This window comes from Lycorma delicatula, chromosome 4, assembly GCF_047948215.1.
Source record: "Lycorma delicatula isolate Av1 chromosome 4, ASM4794821v1, whole genome shotgun sequence".
Lineage (NCBI taxonomy): Eukaryota > Metazoa > Arthropoda > Insecta > Hemiptera > Fulgoridae > Lycorma > Lycorma delicatula.
Window position 1 is genome coordinate 177,007,804 of NC_134458.1, and position 23,750 is coordinate 177,031,553.

The 23,750-nt window shown below is 30.3% G+C and overlaps 1 protein-coding gene across 8 annotated transcripts in view; it reads left to right on the forward strand.

The window, feature by feature from the left end:
- Positions 1–23,750, forward strand: part of LOC142324095 (uncharacterized) — a 329,965-nt gene that overhangs the window by 280,372 nt on the left and 25,843 nt on the right. For 7 of the 8 annotated variants that reach the window (XM_075364734.1, XM_075364739.1, XM_075364738.1 and 4 more), the window contains exon 3: positions 8,376–13,149. In XM_075364734.1, the coding sequence (XP_075220849.1) occupies positions 8,376–13,149 (4,774 nt within the window). Of the gene's footprint in view, positions 1–8,375; positions 13,150–16,411; positions 16,689–23,750 lie in introns of those variants that run through there. The other variant, XM_075364742.1, reaches the window with a different exon arrangement.

Below are 23,750 nucleotides of genomic sequence, written 5' to 3' on the forward strand. Positions count from 1 at the left end.
CCCTCTAAATATCTCTGCAGTCATTTTTACTAATGCCCAGTTTAGGAATCTTTGCAATATTTTAGCAATATAGGCTATTAAACTTATAGTTCTGTGTTCTGTAAATTTGCTTGTATCCATTTTCTTCAGAATTGGTATAATTATGTTTTCACAGAGTCTTCAGTCGTTTTCCCATTTTGTACATCCTATTACAATGTTTAACTATTTCTTTACTGTAATTTTAAAATTGGCCAAGATAGGAAAAAATAAAATAATTTCTTAAACATTTTTTTTCAAGTCTAATGTCTTTATGTTGCATTTGATTTTAATTGTATATTTCATAATAAGATAAAAAATTAATTTTTCAAGAAAATCATAATTTTTTTCAAGTATATGTAAAATATATTTATAGAAAGGTATAATTAGAAATTATTAAAACATAAATCATGTGATAATTTGTTCACAAAGGAAGAAATTTGATTCATATAATTTAGACAGTTACAGTACCTTGCTGTAAAAGGCTATAATTAATGTATAAATATGCACATATTTAAGTAACTTCCTTTTTAACTGGCTTCAAAAAAGAAGCAGGTTATCAATTCGACAATTTTTTTTAAATGTATGTTATGCAGTATCACCAACATTAGTAAACTGATTTTGATAATTTTTTTTGTAATCAAAAGAGAATACTTTTGGAATGGTCCCTTATTAATCTTAACCATATCTGATTATAATCTTAGGAAAAATACAAAAAAATCAAATGGCTTGACACCCTTAGCCATTGACCGCTCATACCAGTACCATGTGCTATTTTCCCTGTATGACTAGGATATTGAGTGAAGTGAATAAAAATCAGTAAGTACTTATAAGAGAGTACTTATTAAGTAAAGTAAAGTCTGAAACGAAAAAGTAAGTACTGATTTTGATGAGAATAAATGTTTACTATTACTGACAAGTTAACACTTAGTGTGGATTATGTGTGTACTGGTAATAATCAGTAATTACTTGTTGCAACATAAGTAAACACTGATTGAATGACATCATCGTATGCATGTATTCGTTATCGAAGAAGTTGAATCATGCCTGTTACAATTTTTTATATTTTAAGCAATTGTTAAACATTCAACTGCAGATGAAAAAAGAAGAACGTATAATGACATTTTTAACGAGTCTGAGAAAAAGCAAGAGCCATAAGTAGAACAGGAACTCTGTCAATCTTATTCTATAGTTTATCAGCTGAATGAAATTTGTAATTTTTCAATAAATAAATAGACTAATAAAACTTTTGTATACCTTCCCTACGTTTGGAATATGTAAAACAAATTGTTAGGGATGTAGGATGTAGAGGGTATACTGAAATGAAATGACTAGCACTAGATAGGGAATCTTGGAGAGCTGCATCAAACCAGTCAAATGACTGATGAAAAAAAATACCTTCCCTACTCTTTCCTTTTAAAATTATAAATAAAATAAATAGATAAAAAATAAGAAAGAAAAAATAAACAAAAACATGTTAAAAAAAGAATGTGTGTGACCATTGGGGCTGAGCATTTGTTAGAGCACAGTGAAAAAATTATGTGCTTGCAAACCGCACTCACAGGTAGCGTGTACGTTCAAAGTTGTAAGGTCATGCGTAGTCCCCAACGATCGACCTAACCCACCCAGGTTAGTTCAAGCAAGTGCCAAAATCCAGTTGTAACCACAACTTGATTTTGTGTGTGTGCATTTGCTCACCACAAAAATTATGAATTGGTATTTAATGTTTTTTTTTTTTAATTTAATCGTTTATTTTATTATCGTTCTTTATAATGATGACTGTTATATACTTTTTCTTCTCTACTTGTTGCGGAAGTGAATGGTGTGAGCACCCACGGCAAAATTCCATACCCACTCAGCCAAGAAACACCCTGATCCCATATGGGCAGATAGAACTTTACGGACTGAGCTTCTTCTCCATATCCTACTATTCGATGGGAATAGTATCCTACTATCCTATTTCGATAGGAAAAAATTTTCCCAAATGGTTTTTCTTAGATGCTAAGTTGTGAAGAAGTAACTTATGAAACACATGCTCTAACTTATGTAACTTATCAAACTTATCAAACATGCTAAATATGCAAAACTATAAATAATACCTTAATTCACTTATTTTTGTATAATAAAAAGTAATAAAAAAAGTTGAGAATCTTATTTAAAGATATAAGCTATAAAGAAGGTCAATAACAGTTTTCAGGGGGGAAAATCAGTAGTTTTTGAAATGTTTATATACAAATAAACCATTTCATCTCCTTTATTCATTCCCAATACTATATACCAATCTATTCACCAGAATGTTAAAACTTTGCTAAATGTGTAAAACTATACTTGGTCAGATAAAAAATTCAATTACTTCTTAATCCTTCTTTAGTATCTCTTTTTACTGAATTAAATAGGATTATATATATATGATATGTGAGGTGTAATTTTTGTACAGACTCATGCCGACCATTCCTAAGATGTCTGGTGAATTGAACTGTAGCCATTGTACACCAGTATTCAAATCCATATAAAAGCAGTTAACTTGTACTAGGATTTGGACTTCAGAACCTTCACCTTAGAAAATCAGCTGTTAAACAGTTTATATGCAATGAGTTAACCACTAAGCTAGCCCAGTGAGCTCTATAATAAATATGAGCAACATTTTTAAAGAGATAGGTTTTTTTTAATTAATTAAAAATTTTATTTTAATTAGAAATTAATAACAATTAAACCTTTGAAAAGTTTAACTAATAAAAAATGTTAATATATAATAAATTAAAAATAAGATTCTAAATCAATGGTTGGTTAAAATAAATAGTACATTTTATAAAAATAAAAATTAGTAAATTCTGTGGTTCTAAATTTTACCATCAGATTATATTATTATTAGTAACAGTAATTTTAAGGATTATATGATTTTTTGTCTTAGTTCTTCAGGAAGCTTCCATTTGTTTCATTATCATAATTCATGTTTCATAACCTGTTATGAAACATTTGACTAATTCTGGGTCAATAGTGATGTTAGTTAACAATTGATTTTCAATCTTGCTTTTGTTGAAATTGAACAATTTTGGAACAAACTTTTTTGCTTCTCATTTCATACCCAAAATGTCAGTTAAAATTGTTTCACATTAGCCTAAGAGATTTCCCCTCTTCAGCAACTTCTCTAATAGTGAGTCATCAAATATTGATCACAATGCCCTTTATTTTTTTGATATTTTCATCAGTTGATAGATGTGTTAGGACTTGCAACACTTTTGTTATCTCAAAGTTTTCACAGCATTTATAAATGTTTGTATTTATAAACAGCTTCAATGCATTTTATTCCATTTTAACTTTAAATTTGATTCAAATCCTTTCTTCTGTCATTTTCAAACAAAATAAATTGTCACTCATATTAAAATGCATTCTAATTATTCTGCTGCCAAATTTTTAACTTCACATCTAATATAGTTGAAAATATTGGTTGATTACATGGTAGACAGTACTGCCATGGTGTAAGAAAAAGCTGAAGTGAGAAAAAACTCGTCTAAAAATGTAGCATGCAGAATTAAAAAAATTCTCAAGATTTTTTTTTATCACACTTTGTATGTATGAAGTTTTATTTCCTTTTATAAATTAAACATTAAAAATAAACACTTCGTTTATAAAGCGCCTATGAATGTCTTGTAAGCATTATAGTATATCTAATTATGATTTTTCCTCTGAATTTTTATCCTCCATTAAAAATGATAAAAAAAAAGATTACAAATTTATAAGTAATTAATTTTTAAACCAATAATATTTTGGAAATAATCTGGAGTGTAGTGTGAGGTGAGTTGGAGATCAAATCACATACAAATATTTGTTCAAATTTTTTGGTCACGGGAAGACTGAACCTTATTCTGCCTTTATTGCTTCTTATTTATCAATATAGCAAAAGGTTTAGTCAAGTATGCAACCTTGGACGGTGCTGTAAAACTTATTAGTAATAATTCGGGATACGTTAACAAATTCAAAAATATTAGTCAAGGTATTGTTCTCAGGGTTATTCTCAAGCTTGCTAAGGAGTGATTTTCTTGTGACTGGGATGAGATTACAGTGGCAGTTATTGAGACAGCAATCTCATGAATTTTTGACAAACTAGAACAGGTATTTTTCTTTCAAAATTAAAATATTCAGCAGGAAATCCACTTCTTCAAAAAGGACCCTTGATTACTTTTAAATTACCAACCCAGCCAGTTTTAGTTTAGATATTTGTTTAAGATATTTGTAGAAGACTTACCTTTTTATTAATGGGGTTTTCCAAGCAAAATAAATTATTCAGTGAAAGACAGTTTCTGACACTGAAACTACGAGATAAAAAAGCTTTTTTCTCGATGATCTTTGATCATCTCTCATTTAAAAATTGTTAGGCTGGACTGGTTATGATGAATTTTTACACAAGCTACCCCATTTTATTTCCTTATCACTTATGAAATTTCAGATTGGTATCTTTACTTGTTAGTAATTTCTTATATAACTTGTAGAATTATATAAAAAGTGATCAAAATTGCATGGCAATCTCTCTGGAAAGATTCTTTAGCCAAAAATATAAAAAAATTTATATAAACATCGGTCAAAAATAAGTTCATTAGTGAGTTTTGGCTTGTGAAACATTTAGCACTGCTTTCTGCTCCCTCTGAGAAATGAAACTGTACTAAAATTCTTGAGGTACAAATGGAGGGGTGAATATGATACTTTCTTATGGTTTTTGATCAAAGAAATTGAATAAAAGTGACCTCTGTCTCGCTTAAAAAGACCTCTATCTCACTTAGGTTTTAAGAGAAACAGGGTAAAACATGAAAAACCTTTGTTGGAAAATAGACTTTTCTAGGTTTGGAGTAAAATGACTTTGTTAATTTATCAATAAACAAATAAAAAGTTCTAGTTAACTTTGTAGAAAATTTAATTTTGAGAAAATTGATGTAAATAATTTCAATTAAATTTAACAAAATTCAGAGAATTCAATTTATAATAAAAAACAGATTGCACAAATTGGATCAGAAAAGTGATAGGATTTTAAACAGAAGTTTACATAAAATGCTGATAATTATAAAAATACATTTTAAAGACATCCTCCTAAAACTTATTTTTTCATAGGTTGGCAATAACAGCTGGATCAGCAATTAAGTTTAGTGTCTAGCAATTGAATATTCATTTGAGCGTTGTTTGTGCTGTTATCGTTCGGTTAGTCATTTGTAATGGGTGATACCACAAATTTGTTTTCATTTGGAGAGTTGATGGACTTGTTAATTTATGATAAAGTAAATAAAAATGGATTGGCTGTAGTGTGTGAATACTGGGAAAATTATCCTGACCAAAGAGAATGAGATCATAAAACATTTGAGACTTTGGAGAGACAAGTTCGATAGACAGGTGTACTTTAACCATAGTAATTCAATGCTGGTCATAAACGTTTTGTGAGAAATGCCAACACTGAAGAAGCAGTATTGAGTGTGGTACGAGTATCTCCCACCTCAAGCACCAGAAGGTTGTTGCATTGCTTTCATGTTTCACAATCAAGTGTGTAGCAAATGTTACTGGAGCAACAATTATACTCATTCCATACAACATGTGTACAATAGTTATCATCCGATTTTGATAAAAATATGAAATTCTGTTGATCGTTAATTACAAAATGTGAACATTATCCTGATTTCCTAAGTAATAATCTAATTAATGATGAAGCCTGTTGTAACAAAAAATAGCATTGTAAATTATCAAAAAATTCACACTTGAACAGAAGAAAATCCCCATGAGACTGCTACAAGTCATTTCTAACACACTTTTTCATTTAAAGTGTGGTGTGTTCTTCTTGATGATACTCACAGGTCCTTTTTTCTTACTGCCAAGGTTCAATGGAGAGCGGTACTTACATTTTTTGCAAAGAAATCTGACAGAATCTAGAATATCTTGCAAGAATTCAGTCAGATTTCTTTGCAAAAAATGGAAGTACCGCTCTCCATTGAACCTTGGCAGTAAGAAAAAAGGACCTGTGAGTATCATCAAGAAGAACACACCACACTTTAAATGAAAAAGTGTGTATCTCAAAGATTTCTTGCAGATAGAGCGCAGATGTGGTCTTCCAGTAGTGGCATGACTGCTCACTCCTGTCATGGTGTGATAATCATTTAAATAACACATTTAGTAAACAGTGAATTGGTCAGTATGGACCAGTACAATGGCTACCTCAATCTCCTGATCTCATGTCAGCAGACTTTTTCCTTTGGAATTAGATGATTTCGTTAAGTCTACTCCACTCATATTGGTGCACAAGAAGAATTGAGACATTGTATAGTAGAAGCTTAAGAGCTACTATTGATGCTATTAGACACCTGGCTAGCACGGATTTGCTCAGTTGAACTATGCATTGAACAGAGTAGCGGCGACATTGAGCAACTGCTTTGAAGAAATTTTTGCTGCTTTATCCAGTAACTATTTTGATATTTAGTAATCTTTAGAAAAGTATGTGATTCTTATTTTTTTAAATCTGTTTTTTATTCATTTTTTCTGTTATTGATAAGTTTTCTATTTTTTTTAACTTACATTATGTTGTTCAAACATTGTAGACAATTGTTCTGTTTAAAATCATATCGCTTTTCCAATCCAGTTTGTGTGTAATTTAATTACTGCATAGTAAAATTTAAAAATAGAAATACTAAAATAATGAAAATTGCGTTAATTTGTAGAGTGATGCTCTCTGTTGCAGTTTTTATAAGTATCTCCCTAGCGTACATACTTAATAATCACCTAATAAAATATTTAAAAAACAAAAATAATAAAATAAACAATTTGTGAGGAATTTATAAAATTAAGTGTAATGATTGTGACACCATTTATATAAGAAAAACAAATAGATCCTTGAGAACTAGATTTCTTGAACATATTAGAAATTACAAAAATAATAAATTAGGTTTATCTAATAAACAATAAACATTCTATTTCTGATATTAACACAAATTTAGAAATTAATAAAGATGACATAAAATTAAATACAAGGTCTGTAAATAAAGTAACGAGACTAGTTTTTTATAGCAGCCAAAGTGGCAACAATGTAAAGTTACTAGTAAACATATGTTTATATGAACAGCTGATTTATATTAGGTATTAATATTTTTACTCTATAGTTGCCACATGAGATGTAAACCAACTTTTCATGAAACAAGTTTTTGTTGTGTGTTATAAAAATGATACTAAAATGATGTTATAATGATACTATAAAATAATACTATAATCATTATAATGATGTTATAAAAAGTGATACTAATTATGAGTAACGTTGTACAAACAAGTTTTGTGTTACCGTGAGAATGCTACTGAAACTTTTTCAAACTTGAAAAGGGCTTATGGAGATGACACTCTGTCACAAGCCCAGAGCAAGGAGTGGCACACTTCAAATTCACCACATCCTAAAAAAACTATGCTAATTTGTTTCTTCGATAGTAATGTCATTGTTCATAAGGAATTTCTTCCTACAGGACAAACTATAAACCAGTATGTTTATCGAGAAATTCTTGAAAGACTGCAGAAAAGAGTTGCCCGCATGAGACCACCCATCAATGACAACTGGATGCTGCATCATGACAATGCACCTTGTCACACTGCACTCTCAATTAATGAGTTTTTGGCAAAGAAAAACATTCCTATAGTTCCTCGACCACCTTATTCACCTGACTTGAGTCTCTGCGACTTTTTCCTGTTCCCGACTTTAAAAAAACACCTCAAAGAACACCATTTTGCCACAGTAGAAAACATTTAAAAAAAAAATAACCATCTGAAGGATATTCTGGTTTCTGACTTCCAAAACTGCTATGAAGAGTGGGAAAACCATTTGAAGCATTGCGTGGCTTCCCAGGGGAACTATTTCAAAGGTGATAGAGATCATGTATAATTGGATTGTAAATAAAAAGTTTTTCTGAACCAGTCTACTTTATTTACAGACCTTGTATATTAGAAAAGTATTACATATTTAAATACAAACAAAATTTCAATGTGATAAATTAATTTACCTTGCAAATTAATAAGCAATTTTCATTATTTTAATATTTTTATTTTAAGTCTTTATTATGGATGGCATAACAGAATTATTTCAATAATTACTGAGGATGCGGGATCCCATGAAAGTACTTTCATGAAAAATTAAGGTAAGGTAAGTCTTATCTTAATATTCTGTACTAGGTGGTTTATTTAATAAAATTAAAAAATAAAATATATATATATCCATCCAAATTTTTACTGTTCGTTTGTTTATCCATGTTATCATAATTACTCACTCCTGTCATGTCCTGTATAATGTATTATTATGTATTTATCAGAATAAAAGGTTTTTTGTAGTTATTATTTTGTCTTTTCATTAGAAGGAAGATTAATGAAGAAAGAAAAGTTAATGATGAATCGCATTTATCCATGGAACAGTTGCATTTAAAATCTAAGGATGAGAAAAAATTTGAAACTTTTGATGACAAAACATTAAAAAGAAAAGGATCCTTTTTATCTGATCCTAGTGAGAATAAAAAACATAAACTTTCAACTGATCTTTCTGAGATATGTCCAGAACATAGAAAAAGTAAGAAAAAGAAAGAAAGGTTGAAAGACAAGGGAAAAAAAGAAAAGAAAATTAAACGTAGTAGATCTAGAACACAAGAGAAGATTAAATTTAACAAAACTGGAAATGACCAGAACATTGTGAAGTTTTATAGTACATTTGAGAAAGATGCTGTTAGTTTAGATGGAGCTAAAATGCAAAATAACACTAAGACTGTCAAGAGCAGTTTAAGTCTTAGTGAATCCAAAGATATTTTCATTGAAGGTAAAAAAGTACAATTAAGAAATGATTCTTTACATTTTAATCAGCAAATTTCTGGGAATTGTAATAAAAGAAACTTACCTACTGAGAATATAGATGTTGAAAATAATAATTTGAAATTGTCTCCTACAACCAAAGAAAAAGCATTTGATAATAATAATCATATAAATGTATTAAATAAAAGTAAATGTTTAGCTACAAATAATGAAAAAGGATTAAGGAATGTTTGTGATTTTGCAAATTCTAACAGCAAAATATTTGGAATTGCAGGTCATTCCGTAAGTAGCAACATTAACATGAATGAATCATTGGTAAAGTTTATTTCAGATGAGTGTATTACAGTAAAAATGGAAGAAAAAAGTGATTCTGAAGTTGAAGAACAAGGTTGTTATTCAGGAAGAGTTATTGTAAGAGATCCTAAACAACTATTTGGTATTCCAGTTCCTCATGAGGATTCTATAAACATGAATCATAAGAGCAACTTAAGTATTGATAGTAATATTAATTGTATTGAAAGTAATGATGATAGTATTTCAAAACAGTCTGAAACAACGGGTAAGATTAGAGTGAAGGATTTAAAAACATTGGGTGTAGGTTCAAGTAATTTACCGTTGAATGCATTATCATCTCCTGAATCCTCAAATTTGCTCACAAAACCATCAAATTCAACAAGTCGTGGATATATTAAACTTACAAAATTAACTCAAAATACTTCTGATTATGAATACCAGCAAGTAGCTGATAATGTAAAAGTCATCCCTGATTATGGTAAAAAGAAGGATACTGTTAATGTATTTGCTTCCAAAGTGATTTCTTATTATAATAATTTTAGTGATGAACTTAGTATATCAAAAATTACAAAGATGTCAGAAATTCTTCATTTAGCTATTTGTGATTTAAACAAAAAGGATTCCACCATTGAGAATGCAAAAATGATAAAATCATCTGAATTAGCCAATAAAGAAATAATACGTGCTGAAAGAGATTATAGATACATGTTAAAGGTGCGAAGTATTGAGTTTTGCTCATTATTTTATACCTTTATTAAGATCCCTAATTATAATTCATTGTCAATTATAATTCTGTACTGTAAACTACTGCATTGTTTAAAGAAAATTAGTACAGATAATGGCTTATATACTTATACCTTAAGAAAAATTATCAGAGCACTTTTTGAATGTAATAGGGAAAAACTTAAATTAATAGATGAAGTTTTTAATATCATGAAAGAAGAAAGATTTAATAAAACTGTTGATGATATTAATTCTGTAATAGATTTTGAAAGTATTACAACCTCTAATGTTTTTGATAACAGTCAAAATCATGCGTCAACTATTCCTGTTGAACAAGTTTCTGTTGTAAGTGGTAGTGAGTTGAATAATTCTGCCAAAATTCAGACTGAAGTATCAAACTGTAATGCGAGTAATGATTGTCTTTCAACATTACCTTCTGTAACATCAGAAATTCAAAATTTGAATTCAGAAACAACTGGCAAAAATAATGTGGAAAAAAACAATTGTATGTCTGAGAAATCGTATACCATTAAGAAAAATAAGTGTACCACTAATAATGTTACAAGTGTGACTTCAAATCAACCTGTTCAAATGACACAAAATTCTCCAACCTCTGTTAGTGAAGATGAAGTTACTAATGCAACCACTAACAGAATTCCTGAAAAAAAGGCAAAACATTTTAAAAATAATATATTATTAGGGAAATCTATAGAATCTCTTAAAAAGAATCTTCATTTGTCTGAGCCAGAAGTAAGTAAAGTTGCCACTCCAAACTGTAGCAAACAGTCAAATAATATGATATCTAATAATAATATATCTCTGAAATCACGTACATCAATGATAGACACTAGAATAAATTCTAAATCAAATACAGTGACTAACAATAGTGTTAGTGGTGTAGTTGTTCAACCTACTGGTGCTAGATTAAAAAATGGCCCATCAACATTGTATATTCTTACATCAGTAAATACACCGAATGTCAATGAATCAAATTGTGTGATTGTACCTGGAAAAAGTGTGGGAATGAATGCTGGTACATCCACAAACAGTCCTGTTAGTAGTTCATTTTTAAAACAAGATACTCCAGAGAGAAGTAAATTATACATTAATAATGTAAAGAACTCAGTACCTGTAACTGTATCTAATTTACAAATTAGTAACTTGTTGACTGATACTATTCCTTCAATAAAGAATAACATATCGACTGTTGGTAGTATGCCATGTAATACGGCTTCTGAGGGAAGGGATTCTACTGCAACTTCAAACAAAATGGATACTGCTTTATTAAGTGTCAAGCCTGTAGAAAGAATAAATAAAGAAGTTGATTTAAATGTCACATTTGGTCATGAGGTTGGTAATGCAGTAAGTCATGATAAGAACAGAAGTGATTGTACACAAAAACGTTGTAGTAATAGTAATAAAGATATTCCTAACATAATTGCACACATTCAAAATAATTTAAGGAAAGATGTATTGTCAACTAATAAATTGTCAACGTGTATTCATGCGAGTAATGATTTGGCTGTTCAGCCAGATTCATCAGTACAATCTCTTAAGAAGGTTTTGCAAAATTCTAACGTGCACGATGAAGATATGTGTGATAATCAGTTACTTCAACCAGAGTGGTGTAATAGTAACAATCGAAAAGTACAAACTCAGTTGGACCATCAAAAACAGGCTGCAGATTTTAATAGAAGCAATAGTAATAATACAGTTATGGTAGTGAATGTTAATGAGAATAAATCATCAGTTGCATTAAAGAGTTGCATTAAAGGTAAAAAAGTGAATAATAGTTTAATCTCTTCTCATAATAAACTTTCTTGCAATAATAATAGTACAGTGGATAGACAAAAGTCATCGGTATTAATAACAAAAGAATGCAAAGTTTTACTTAATGAGAAGAATAAACTGAACCGATCAGATAAATCTGTTTCTGGAAGTGATATTGGTCTTGCTACTTCAGTCTTTATTGCTCATTCTTCTAGTGATGGTGGTAGTGATATTAACAACACTTCAACAGATCCAACTGCAATTACTGCTGGCAGTAATTCTGCCTCTGGTACCACTTCTAATCTTACTGGTCATCTGGAAAACAGTTGTACATTGATGAATCATAAAAAAATATATATTAATGAAAATAATAATAATAATAATAGAAAAAATATGATAGCACAGATGTTGGCTGCCAGTGATGGAGTACATATTAAAGAACTGAACAGAGACATAATAACAAATATACCAAATTCAGTAAACAGTTGTGAGCAGTCGAATGTTGAAAGTTTAATTCAAAATTCTAGTGCAGATATCATGACTAAACAGTCAGTTAACAGAGAGTTGTCAAATCCTTCCAGTACTAGACCAAAATTAATTTCAATCAACCCAGAATGCACAGTTAACAAATTTAATAAAAATAATAGTGATTGTAGTAAAAAAAATCTTGTCTTTTATTCAGTTAATAATGTAAGTGGTACTGGTAATTATACTGTAAGTTATGAAATTAATAAATTAAATAATGATGAACGTGTGTTAGCAGAAAGGAAAACTGAAAGAGTGGAAAATAATGTTGAAAGTAAGCTGGAAAATAGTTTGGTTACGTCTAGTAAAGCTGTTGTTTCTGATGGATGTTGTGTTAATAAGACACTTTGTACTGCTCCACAAACCATCATTAAAAATTATTCTAATCAGAACAAAATTAAGATTTTAGCAGACATTCAAAAACCACTAAAACACAATCTGCCAGTAATTGTTCAAAGACCTACAGATCATAATTATCATAAGCCAAATAAAATATGTCATGTCACTCCATTCCAAAAAACAAGTACATTATCTCATTCTTTGTCATTAATTTCTGATAAATCCAGTGAAGAGGATATTCAGTTACCTAATAAAAAATTAAGTGATAATAATGAGGCTGGTCAAATTAAAAATGCAAATAAAATTTCCGATTCAAATAGTTGTCCAATAATAACATCAGTCGTAAGTTTAAGAGGCACAGATGAGGCAAATTCTAGCTCAAAATTTATTGATGACAGTGAATTATCAAGAGACAGTATTTCAGTTACAGATGCTGTATATTGTGCTGAGAAAGAAATTAGTGATGCGGTAATTGTTAATAATGTTTCTCATTCTAATAGTAGCATAAATAAAGCTGACTGTACCAAAGAAAATGAAAAATCTCATACTGTTGTTGAGATTGATTATGATGATGATGATGATGATGATGATGATGATGATGATGATGATGATGATGATGATGATGATGATGATGATGATGATGATGATGATGATGATGATGATGACGACATTGTAGTGGTAAGTAAAAATATATTTTATAATTCAGATGTTTGGTAAAAAGTCTAAACTAGATAATTTTTTAATTTTGTTTTTTTTTCTCTTGCTAATACTTAGGTTTCTGAATTTTTTTTGTGATTGTGATAAGGTTATTATTTTTGTTTAATTTATTTACCTTATGATTTATTACATTATGATTTTACAGTGTAGCCAAAAGTGTCATATAAAAGATATTCTATGGAAAATAGAATTTTGAATTTCTAAGTTTATTTAAAATGCAGAATTTCTTGATTGGCTGTAAATTCTAATACTATTAAATAAAAAATGCACACATTTTACAAGACAACATGCTGTTGATTGAACAGAAGTTTGCAGTTTTACATTTTTAATAAATAGCTATCGATTGAAAATAATGTTACACCTTTTTGGTAATTTATTTGAAATAATAACTTCATCAAGCAGCAACATCAAAGAATTGTTCAGTTATTTTTTTTTTTTTTTTTTTTGTTTTTTTTAGTCAAGTTCTTCAATATTGAAGCTTTTATGCATTAAAAGAATTACTGTTTTTGTATTGATGTTTGTGTAAAACATAATTTATTCATTTGTATCACTATTTAATGATATTCAAGATACATCCAGAAAGTTCCTGGAATCAGTTCATTTTTAAAAAACTGCTTTCGTAGAAAGGTTTTAGAGTATATTTCCTTTAAAGCAGTTTCCTTCAGCACACTTTGACCAGCATCTATAAAGTTGCTGGAAATATTCCTAGAACCCAATTTGTGATGTCATCTTCAACTGCTTTATCGCATTGACCACATGACATTTGGATCCTTGTGTCTTTTCCCTTTCAGAGTATTTTTCAACCAAGGAAACTAATAAAAGTAATCTGTTGCCAAGTTGGGAGAATAGGATGGATGCTCCAGGGCTGTTACAGTATGTCATGCCAGTTAACTTTTGACAAGTATGGGATCAATGTGCTGATGCATTATCATGAAAAAGAATCCAATCTTTTGTTTCCTATTTTTCAAGATGCTTCCTTCTTACTGCACCCCATAAATGGCAAATGATATAGGTGTTTATTTCCTTGTTTATTCTCATACAATACACAATTGTGAATCATTTAGAAAACACCACGTCTCATCTGCTATTATGATTTTCTCAGAAAATTTTGATCTTGATTAGCCGTAATAGTGAGGTCTCCTGCCAATGTCATGTGAGTTTCATTCAGATCTGTAGTCAACATTTTTGGAAGTATATGTAGAAACTTCCACTTGATATTCAAACTGCAGATGCTCTTTCCTAGACAGTTTTTTTTATCACTTTAAGTGACGTTTTCAACATCCTATTTTCTTCATTTGTTTAGAGGTAGTCAGGTACCCAACAAATGTCATCTTCAAGAGTAATACAATCATCACAAAAAAAAACACATGGCAATCGTAAACCACTTTTTCTTTTGTTACTGATTCTCCATGTGCTTGTTCAAACAGTGTTAATGTGTTTGATAGAGTTCTTTCTTTTTTTAAAATAAAACACAAAATTTAATATTTGTGTGGTGTTTAATTGCACACATATTTCACTGTTAAATACATGATACAAAACAAACATATTTAGTATTGTTGAACCTGAACCTGAAACATGAAGCATAAGATGTGACTATAACATGACGTCATGAGTTCTGTCAAAATAAAAATCAAAGATTTTTTTCTTATGATTGCTATTTTTAACTGTATGAAACAATTCCAGGAACTTTTCTGAACATATCTTCTATAAGTTAGAATCTAAGAATAATTTGTATCTTATTTATTGAACTATAATATTATTTGGTGAACCAGCAATGAATTTCTTCATTTAAGTATTAAATAATAATTGAATATCTAATATATATTGGATAACAATTTTTGTATTAAGTATAGAATTAGTATAAACGTTTTTTACTAAGTAAAGTATTAAGTATAGAAGTTTTTTTCTATAAATTGTAGATTGTTTTTGTTGTCATCTTGTCTTTGTATTTAATTAAAAAAATCTAAAGTAAAGCCCGTTATTTAAGTTTCAAATTGTTTCCATTGCCTTGCTAACCCATTACCATGATTATCTATTGAGAATTCTGCATGAATATACAAACTTTATCTATGGACTGATAGCTATGGGCATAGATCAGATTCTGCTAGGTTTATGTTGAGGATGCCAAGACCACTAAAGGCTATAAATTGTATACCTGGTTGGTGGGCTACCAGTGGCCTGACCAGATTTTCTATGTACTGTAAGCGTAGTACTAAAGTACCTATTTGGCAAAGCTAGGATCTTCCTAAAATAATACATATTATTCTTGTACTTCTTCATCAGATTTTCTTATGTACTACTAATACACAGTTCCCAATATATTCCCACTACTGAAATTTTTTTAAGAAAGATTCCCACAGACAACTGTGCTTAAATTTTCTGTTATTTGTAAACAATATGTCTTTCAAGGTTGATATTAATTTGTTGCCAGAAAAAGGTCTGCTGCTGAAATGAAATTGTGGAGGTGAGGGAGTACGGAACAATATGTGTGTATATTGTCAAAAACTCAATTTTAAGGAGCAGCATGTTGCAAGTGCATTGTCGTGGTGCAGTGTTTCTAAATTGCTGACCTATACCTCTGGCTGCTTTTTTCGTTCTCTCAAACACTTTGTTGCTACCAAACAAAATTCTTTATTAACTGATTGACTTTGTAGGGCTACGTATGATGAATAACACCTTTCCAGTTAAAAAAAAAGAATTTATGTAGTGACTATTTTGATGGCTTCTTTTGGTAGTGGAAATGAATTCCCTTTCTATTGTTTTTTTAGTTTACATTTCATAACCATATACTTACGTTACAGCATTTTTTAGGTGTTTTCATAATATTTGACTTATGTAAAAACTTCCTACAGACAGATATTTTTGTTTTTATGTTCTCCAATCAGCAGCTGCAAATGTTTTACTAATTCATAAAGGATGGCAGTTTTTTGTTCAGTCAGGTGACATATTTTTATTAATTCCCACTTTTTCTCACGTTCCAGAAGAAAAAGGCAATATGATTGTCTTCACGTAATGTTAAGGCCATCCTAGTTTTTAATTTCCCGTTATTGCTGTTTGTCCTGATTTAAAACATTTAATCTTTTCATGGCTGTATATAGCTTACACATTCATCCCTATTAATCTTTAGGTATTATTTTTGAAGTATCTGAATACATTGCCACTTTAAAACAAAATTTAGTACATCAAATTTTGTTTTTCATTAGTTTTCATCTTTTTTGTCTAGAAAATCGCCATTAAACCAAATACTGTCTCAGGCAAGCCATCATAAACATAAATTAAGAGCGATAGCATCTTGTGGATTGTGCAAGAAAAAAACAAAAAGAAGCTGTTCTCAATATCTTAAGGCTGATGACATCATGCCATCGATTTGGAAATTCATTTCAAAGTTTAGCTTCTTTATAGACCGCCCTAATCATAAAAGAGTTTTTAAAATTTTTTTGTTATATAATAAAAGTAATGAGTTATTGTAAATTTATTTTGAATAAAACTCTTTTTTACTACTTCATTGAGTACTTTTCTACTTTTATATTATGTAATAATGTACTAATTTTCAGTAAATATCTATTTATTTGAATGGACATAATATTATCATTTTTTCCCCTATAAATGAAGAACTACAAAATGATTTTTTTATTTTATAGAAGTTATAATAAAAATTAGTTTTCAAAAAGAAAAAAAAATTAGAAAATAATTATAATTTTTTAAGATTAATAATAATAATAATTGTGTTTATTGATCTCACAAGAGAAATACAATAAAAAAGAATAACATTACACTTACAATTAGACAGTACTCGTGGTCCTTGGACCATCTGAGAGATTGATAGTAAACATTAATATAAAATATCACTACACAAATATTATGATAATTAAAAACAGAAAAATAAATTCAAAACAAAATTAAAAGTAAATACATATATATATATATATATATATAATGAAATTTAAGAAGAAAAACAATGAAAAGGAAAAGAAATATTAGAAATTAAATTCCTGAATCAAACGGAAACAATAAGCCTAAACATCTTTACAAAATTTACTCACAAGCGACCAGTTATTACCATTTAAAAAGTCCTTTAATTCACAAAACCTTAAGTACTTTTCTTGAAATACTTTAATCTAAATTCTTTTAATATTAGACATGCTGCAATAAAATGGGAGATATCTTCCTCTTCTCCCTTATTACATAATGAACACAATTTAGAATTGCTGGTGAACGAATATTTATTCAGATAAACTAATTCAGATCTTGCTTTTAAAAACCAGTTAATTAAAGTTGACATTCGGTTGCTAAATATGTAATTGTTATTGAAGCTCAAATCTTTGTATAGCACAAATCTTTAACTGCCAGATAACAAAATTACATTATTAAAGGAATTTAATGCAAATTTCGCAGTTGAAAATCTTTCTTTAAAATATCTTTCCAATGATAATGTTGAAGATAACATTACACCCAGATATTAGTATTAATGATTTCAGTTTGACGTTTTTGAAACCACCACTTATGTTTTGCTGATTTTCCTCCTTATAAAAAACGACAATTTTTTATTTATTAAGGTTCACTTCTAAATTTCACATCTGACAATACTCTTCCAGCACATTTATCATCTTCTGCAAGGAAAGTCAATCAGAACCCAGTAGGAAAATATCTCAGCATTTGCCAAAACTTTTGTCCTTATATTTCCAATTTTTATTCCACCTTCCATGTTTTAAAGTAAAGCGAGGTGTCATATTGACACCTCGCTTTACTCCGGTACATGTTTCAAAGTCTTCAGTTAGTCCTTTCGAAGTCCACACCGTTGTGCGTGTACTGGCAAACATATTTTTAAGAATAGAGATCATTTTGGGGGAGATACCCAACTTTGACAGTTTGTAAAATAAAGCATATCAATCTATGCGATCAAATGCTGCAGTTAAATCGACAAAAAAAGCAAATACCTTTTCTTTTTACATTTAATTTAATTTTAATAGTACTTATTAAGGTATGAATATTATCAACCTTTTGATAATACTCAAACCATCATGTATTGAAACTCTTCAATACATTATTTCGGTTAGCCCAAAGCATAAGTATATTCAATATTCAATACAAGACCAGCAAACAGTTTCCCTATGACATTATTAAAAGATATCCCTTTGTAATTACAAAATTAAATATGTAATAATATGTATATTATGTAATTAGATACCACACTCAGATCTCCTTTTTTGTATAGGGAAAATGTAATTGACTGTTTGATGGACTCAGGCACAATGCTAGTTTCATAAATCCTATTATATACTGTTATTAATTTTTGTAGCAAGACATCAGGTGTATTTTTAAAATATTCACAAGGTATTCTACCATCTCCAGGAGCTTTATTATCTTTTATTCCTTTAAGAATACTAACCAGTTAAAAAAGTTGAAAAGGGACAAAACAACTTCGTCTAGTATTTTTGATTATGCGTAACATATTTTACATGATGTGACTTTTAGATTGTGTAAGTTTTCAAAATAACGTACCCAATCATCTGCTGAAATAATATTATCATTAAAAACATTTTTTTTAAATATGCGAACCAGCTTCCAAAAACCTCCTGAATCCCTAACTTCCTTAAAGCGGTTTGTACATACATTCTGCTATTGTAAGATTTAAAATTAAATCAGTTCTGCTTAAACACTATTATTCATGCCAAAATTTTTTGTGGTAGTAGAATTTAAAATGGTATCAGTTACAAATTATATCCTCAAGAAGTTCATTTGCCTATTGCTTACCTTATACCAACACTTTTATTTTATCCTGATAACATCTCTTTTTCTCAGCATCCCATTTCAACTTGGGAAGGATTGGTTTAACATTGCTACCCCTATTAGTGGGAACAGCAGTTTTATACCTAACATTTATCGGGAAATGATCCTAAAAATTTGGTCTACTAACTTCAAAAAATCTATATAAGTCAACAACTTCATTAACACAGCACACAAGTCGATAATTGATGAACCCTGAACTGCAATAAAAATAAATTCACCACCAGTGTCTCCAGTTATCTGACCATTCAGTAAAAATAAATTTAATTCTTCAAAAAGTGATAACAATTGTCTCCCATTTGCATTTAGTACCAGATCCTTAGAGTTTCTTGAATACTCTAATTATTGTAACTCTAAGAGTGGTTGTGACAAGACCAGTTTTTTTCAATGAATTGTTCATTACTTATTTTTTCATTAAAATCCCCTATTAGTAGCATATTTATGTTACCACATTCAATAAGAAAATCGTAAAGTCTATTAAAGTATTGATTCCAAGCATTACTATTGAAGTATACTGGCAAAATACACACTGTTTCAGAATCGCATTTCATTTATAACTTCGATGTTTGATATTGTATAAAATTTTAACACACAACTATGTTTCCCCCCCTTCTTTAAACCAAAAAAGGAGCCTCCACTTGCTCTACCAAAGTGAAACGTTTTTACAACAGGTATCCATTTTACATCATAATTAGCAAAAATGTTCTTAAACTTTACAAAATAATGTTCTTCAAATATAAAAGTTTCAAACAGAAAGAACACATCGTGCTCCTCTAAAAAGCATCAAAATTCTAGATTGTATAATCTATCCTTAATACCAGATATATTATAGGTTATAATAATTAAATAATCAGATAAGATGCATTAGAGTTGTCCTTTGGCATCAGTTGAATCAGAGGCTGTTGTGAGATCAGTTCTGTGATTAAAAAAAATTAGCTACATTTGACCCTTTTTCCTTTTCGTCACTGTTTTTGATAAATGCCTCTTTCCTCTTTTTAACCTTTTCCTCTGTAGAATTTGTATCCATCTCCATGTTAGCCTCAATGTTATATATTTCCACAACCTTTTAATACATGTTAAATTTCCCATCCACAAAAAGTCCATTTCAACGCAATCTAGAAGAGTGCCCATATGCATACATATGCTTACTTCTGATATCCATCAATATCTTATGCTTCTTCCGCATCTGTGCATCATAGTCTTAGTCCTGAGAAATAAGAATCTTCTTACCTTTTCTTTAGTTTCACTCCATTATAAGATCATTCCTTTATTTACATTAGACACAAAGGAAACTACAATAGGCCAAGCCCAGTTTGATTTGACTCCTATCCTTCTGATTTAATTAAGTTTTGTTTCATTTAACTGTATGCCCATAACATTTCTACACTAATTGTTTAAGATTATGACAACTACAGTATAATCTCATTTAAAAATTATAAAGATAATAAAAAACACAATTTCCTTTTGGCTGAGTTTGTTATCTCAGTTGATGAAGAAAAAACTCACCTTATATACTCTGATACTCTAATGGTATTCAATAAATAATTAAAATTAAATAAGATAGTTAGTTTTCTAGCCAAATGGCCAAGAAAGTATTTACCAAATAGTAACAGAATGAAAACTGAAATAGTATATTTGTTACAATTTTGCATTTAATCCTTTAAAAAATGCATGATTTTTTTTATTCAGCTTGATGATATAATCATAAAGAGAATATTGTTTGAAATTTACATTTAAAAAAAAAAAATGAAAAAAGGCATTGAATAAGAAAAATTCATTAATACTTGTATTTCTTCTATTAAAATACAGTGACTCAGGTGGAAAAGGAAATAATTTGGGAACTGATTCTAGAGCTTGAAATAAGGAAAAAAAATTGTACAAACATATATTAGAAAATACTTTGTTATGGAGTTTCAGCTAGCAAAAATTTTCACCTAAATTTCAGTTCCCCTGGTAAAATGAGGTCATATTGAAATTTTTAAGGTATTATAAGGTATCCTTGATGGTTTCTTTTGTTTTTTGATCCAAAAAATCAAATAAAGCAGGTGCCAGAACTGTACCTCCAATAACTTTCATGATGTCAACATAAAACAGAAAGATTCAATGACGAAAAACATTTTAGGTTTGAAGAATAATAACTTTGTTAAGTAAAAGCCCCTCCTCTATGAATCATGAGACCTTGCCGTTGGTGAGGGGGCTTGAGTGCTCAGGGATACAGAGTAGCTGGACCGAAGGTGCAACCATATCGGAGAGGTATCTGTTGAGAGCCAGACTAAGGAATGATTCCTGAAAGAGGGTAGCAGCTCTTTCAGTAGTTGTTAGGGGCGTGAGTCAGGACGACTTAAACGGCCGTATCAACATCACTCAGTCCTCTGAGTACTGCGCAGCTGAAAGCAATGGAAAACTACAGCTGCTTTTTTTCCAAGAAAATGTGGCTCTCTGCATTTTCACATAGCAATAATGGAGGCGCCTTCCTTGGTAAAATAGTCCCCCGTTCGGATCTCCGGGTGGGGACTACTAAGGAAGGGGTCACCAGAACATTAAAAAATAACATTCTACGAGTCGGAGCGTGGAATGTTAGAAGCTTAAAAAAGGTTGGTAGGCTAGAAAATTTAAAAAGGGAAATGGGTAGGACAAATGTGGATATAGTAGGAATTAGTGAGGTTCGGTGGGAAGAGGAAGGCGACTTTTGGTCAGGTGATTTTAGAGTAATTAACTCAGCGTCAAATAATGGGCAGGCAGGAGTAGGTTTCGTGATGAACAAGAAGATAGGGAGGAGAGTGGAGTATTTCAAAACGCATAGCGATAGAATCATTGTAATAAGGATAAAATCAAAACCTAAACCGACAACGATTGTTAACGTCTATATGCCTACAAGCGCCCATGATGATGATGAGGTAGAGTGTGTATACGAAGAGATTGATGAAGCAATTAAACACGTAAAAGGAGATGAAAATTTAATAATAGTTGGAGATTGGAATGCAAGCATTGGAGAAGGCAAGGAAGGAAATATAGTGGGTGAATACGGGCTGGGCAAAAGGAATGAAAGAGGGGACCGACTTATAGAGTTTTGCACGAAGTATAATTTAGTAATTGCCAACACCCAATATAAAAATCATAATAGAAGAATATACACTTGGATAAAGCCAGGCGATACTGCAAGGTATCAGATAGATTATATCATGGTTAAGCAAAGATTTAGAAATCAACTCGTCGACTGCAAAACTTACCCTGGAGCAGACATTGATAGCGACCATAATTTGGTGATAATGAAATGTAGATTGGGGTTTAAAAACCTGAAGAAAAGGTGTCAGATGAATCGGTGGAATTTGGAGAAGCTTGAGGAAGAGGAGGTAAAGAAGATTTTTGAGAAGGACATCGCAAGAGGTCTGAGTAAAAAAGATAACGTAGAAAATGTAGAAGAAGAATGGGAGAATGTTAAAAAGGAAATTCTTAAATCAGCAGAAGCAAACTTAGGCGGAATAAAGAGAACTGGTAGAAAACCTTGGGTTTCAGACGATATATTGCAGCTGATGGATGAACGTAGAAAATATAAGAATGCTAGTGATGACGAAAGTAAAAGGAACTATCGGCAATTAAGAAATGCTATAAACAGGAAGTGCAAACTGGTGAAAGAAGAGTGGATTAAAGAAAAGTGTTCAGAAGTGGAAAGAGAAATGAACATTGGTAAAATAGACGGAGCATACAGGAAAGTTAAGGAAAATTTTGGGGTACATAAATTAAAATCTAATAATGTGTTAAACAAAGATGGTACACCAATATATAATACGAAAGGTAAAGTCGATAGATTGGTGGAATATATTGAAGAGTTATACGGAGGAAATGAATTAGAAAATGGTGTTATAGAGGAAGAAGAGGAAGTTGAGGAGGATGAAATGGGAGAAACAATACTGACATCTGAATTTAAGAGAGCATTAAAAGATTTAAATAGCAGAAAGGCTCCTGGAATAGACGGAATACCTGTAGAATTACTGCGCAGTGCAGGTGAGGAAGCGATTGATAGATTATACAAACTGGTGTGTAATTTTTATGAAAATGGGGAATTTCCATCAGACTTCAAAAAAAGTGTTATAGTTATGATACCAAAGAAAGCAGGGGCAGATAAATGTGAAGAATACAGAACAATTAGTTTAACTAGTCATGCATCAAAAATCTTAACTAGAATTTTATACAGAAGAATTGAGAGGAGAGTGGAAGAAGTGTTAGGAGAAGACCAATTTGGTTTCAGGAAAAGTATAGGGACAAGGGAAGCAATTTTAGGCCTCAGATTAATAGTAGAAGGAAGATTAAAGAAAAACAAACCAACATACTTGGCGTTTATAGACATAGAAAAGGCTTTCGATAACGTAGACTGGAATAAAATGTTCAGCATTTTAAAAAAATTAGGGTTCAAATACAGAGATAGAAGAACAATTGCTAACATGTACAGGAACCAAACAGCAACAATAACAATTGAAGAACATAAGAAAGAAGCCCTAATAAGAAAGGGAGTCCGACAAGGATGTTCCCTATCGCCGTTACTTTTTAATCTTTACATGGAACTAGCAGTTAATGATGTTAAAGAACAATTTAGGTTCGGAGTAACAGTACAAGGTGAAAAGATAAAGATGCTACGATTTGCTGATGATATAGTAATTCTAGCCGAGAGTAAAAAGGATTTAGAAGAAACAATGAACGGCATAGATGAAGTCCTACGCAAAAACTATCGCATGAAAATAAACAAGAACAAAACAAAAGTAATGAAATGTAGTAGA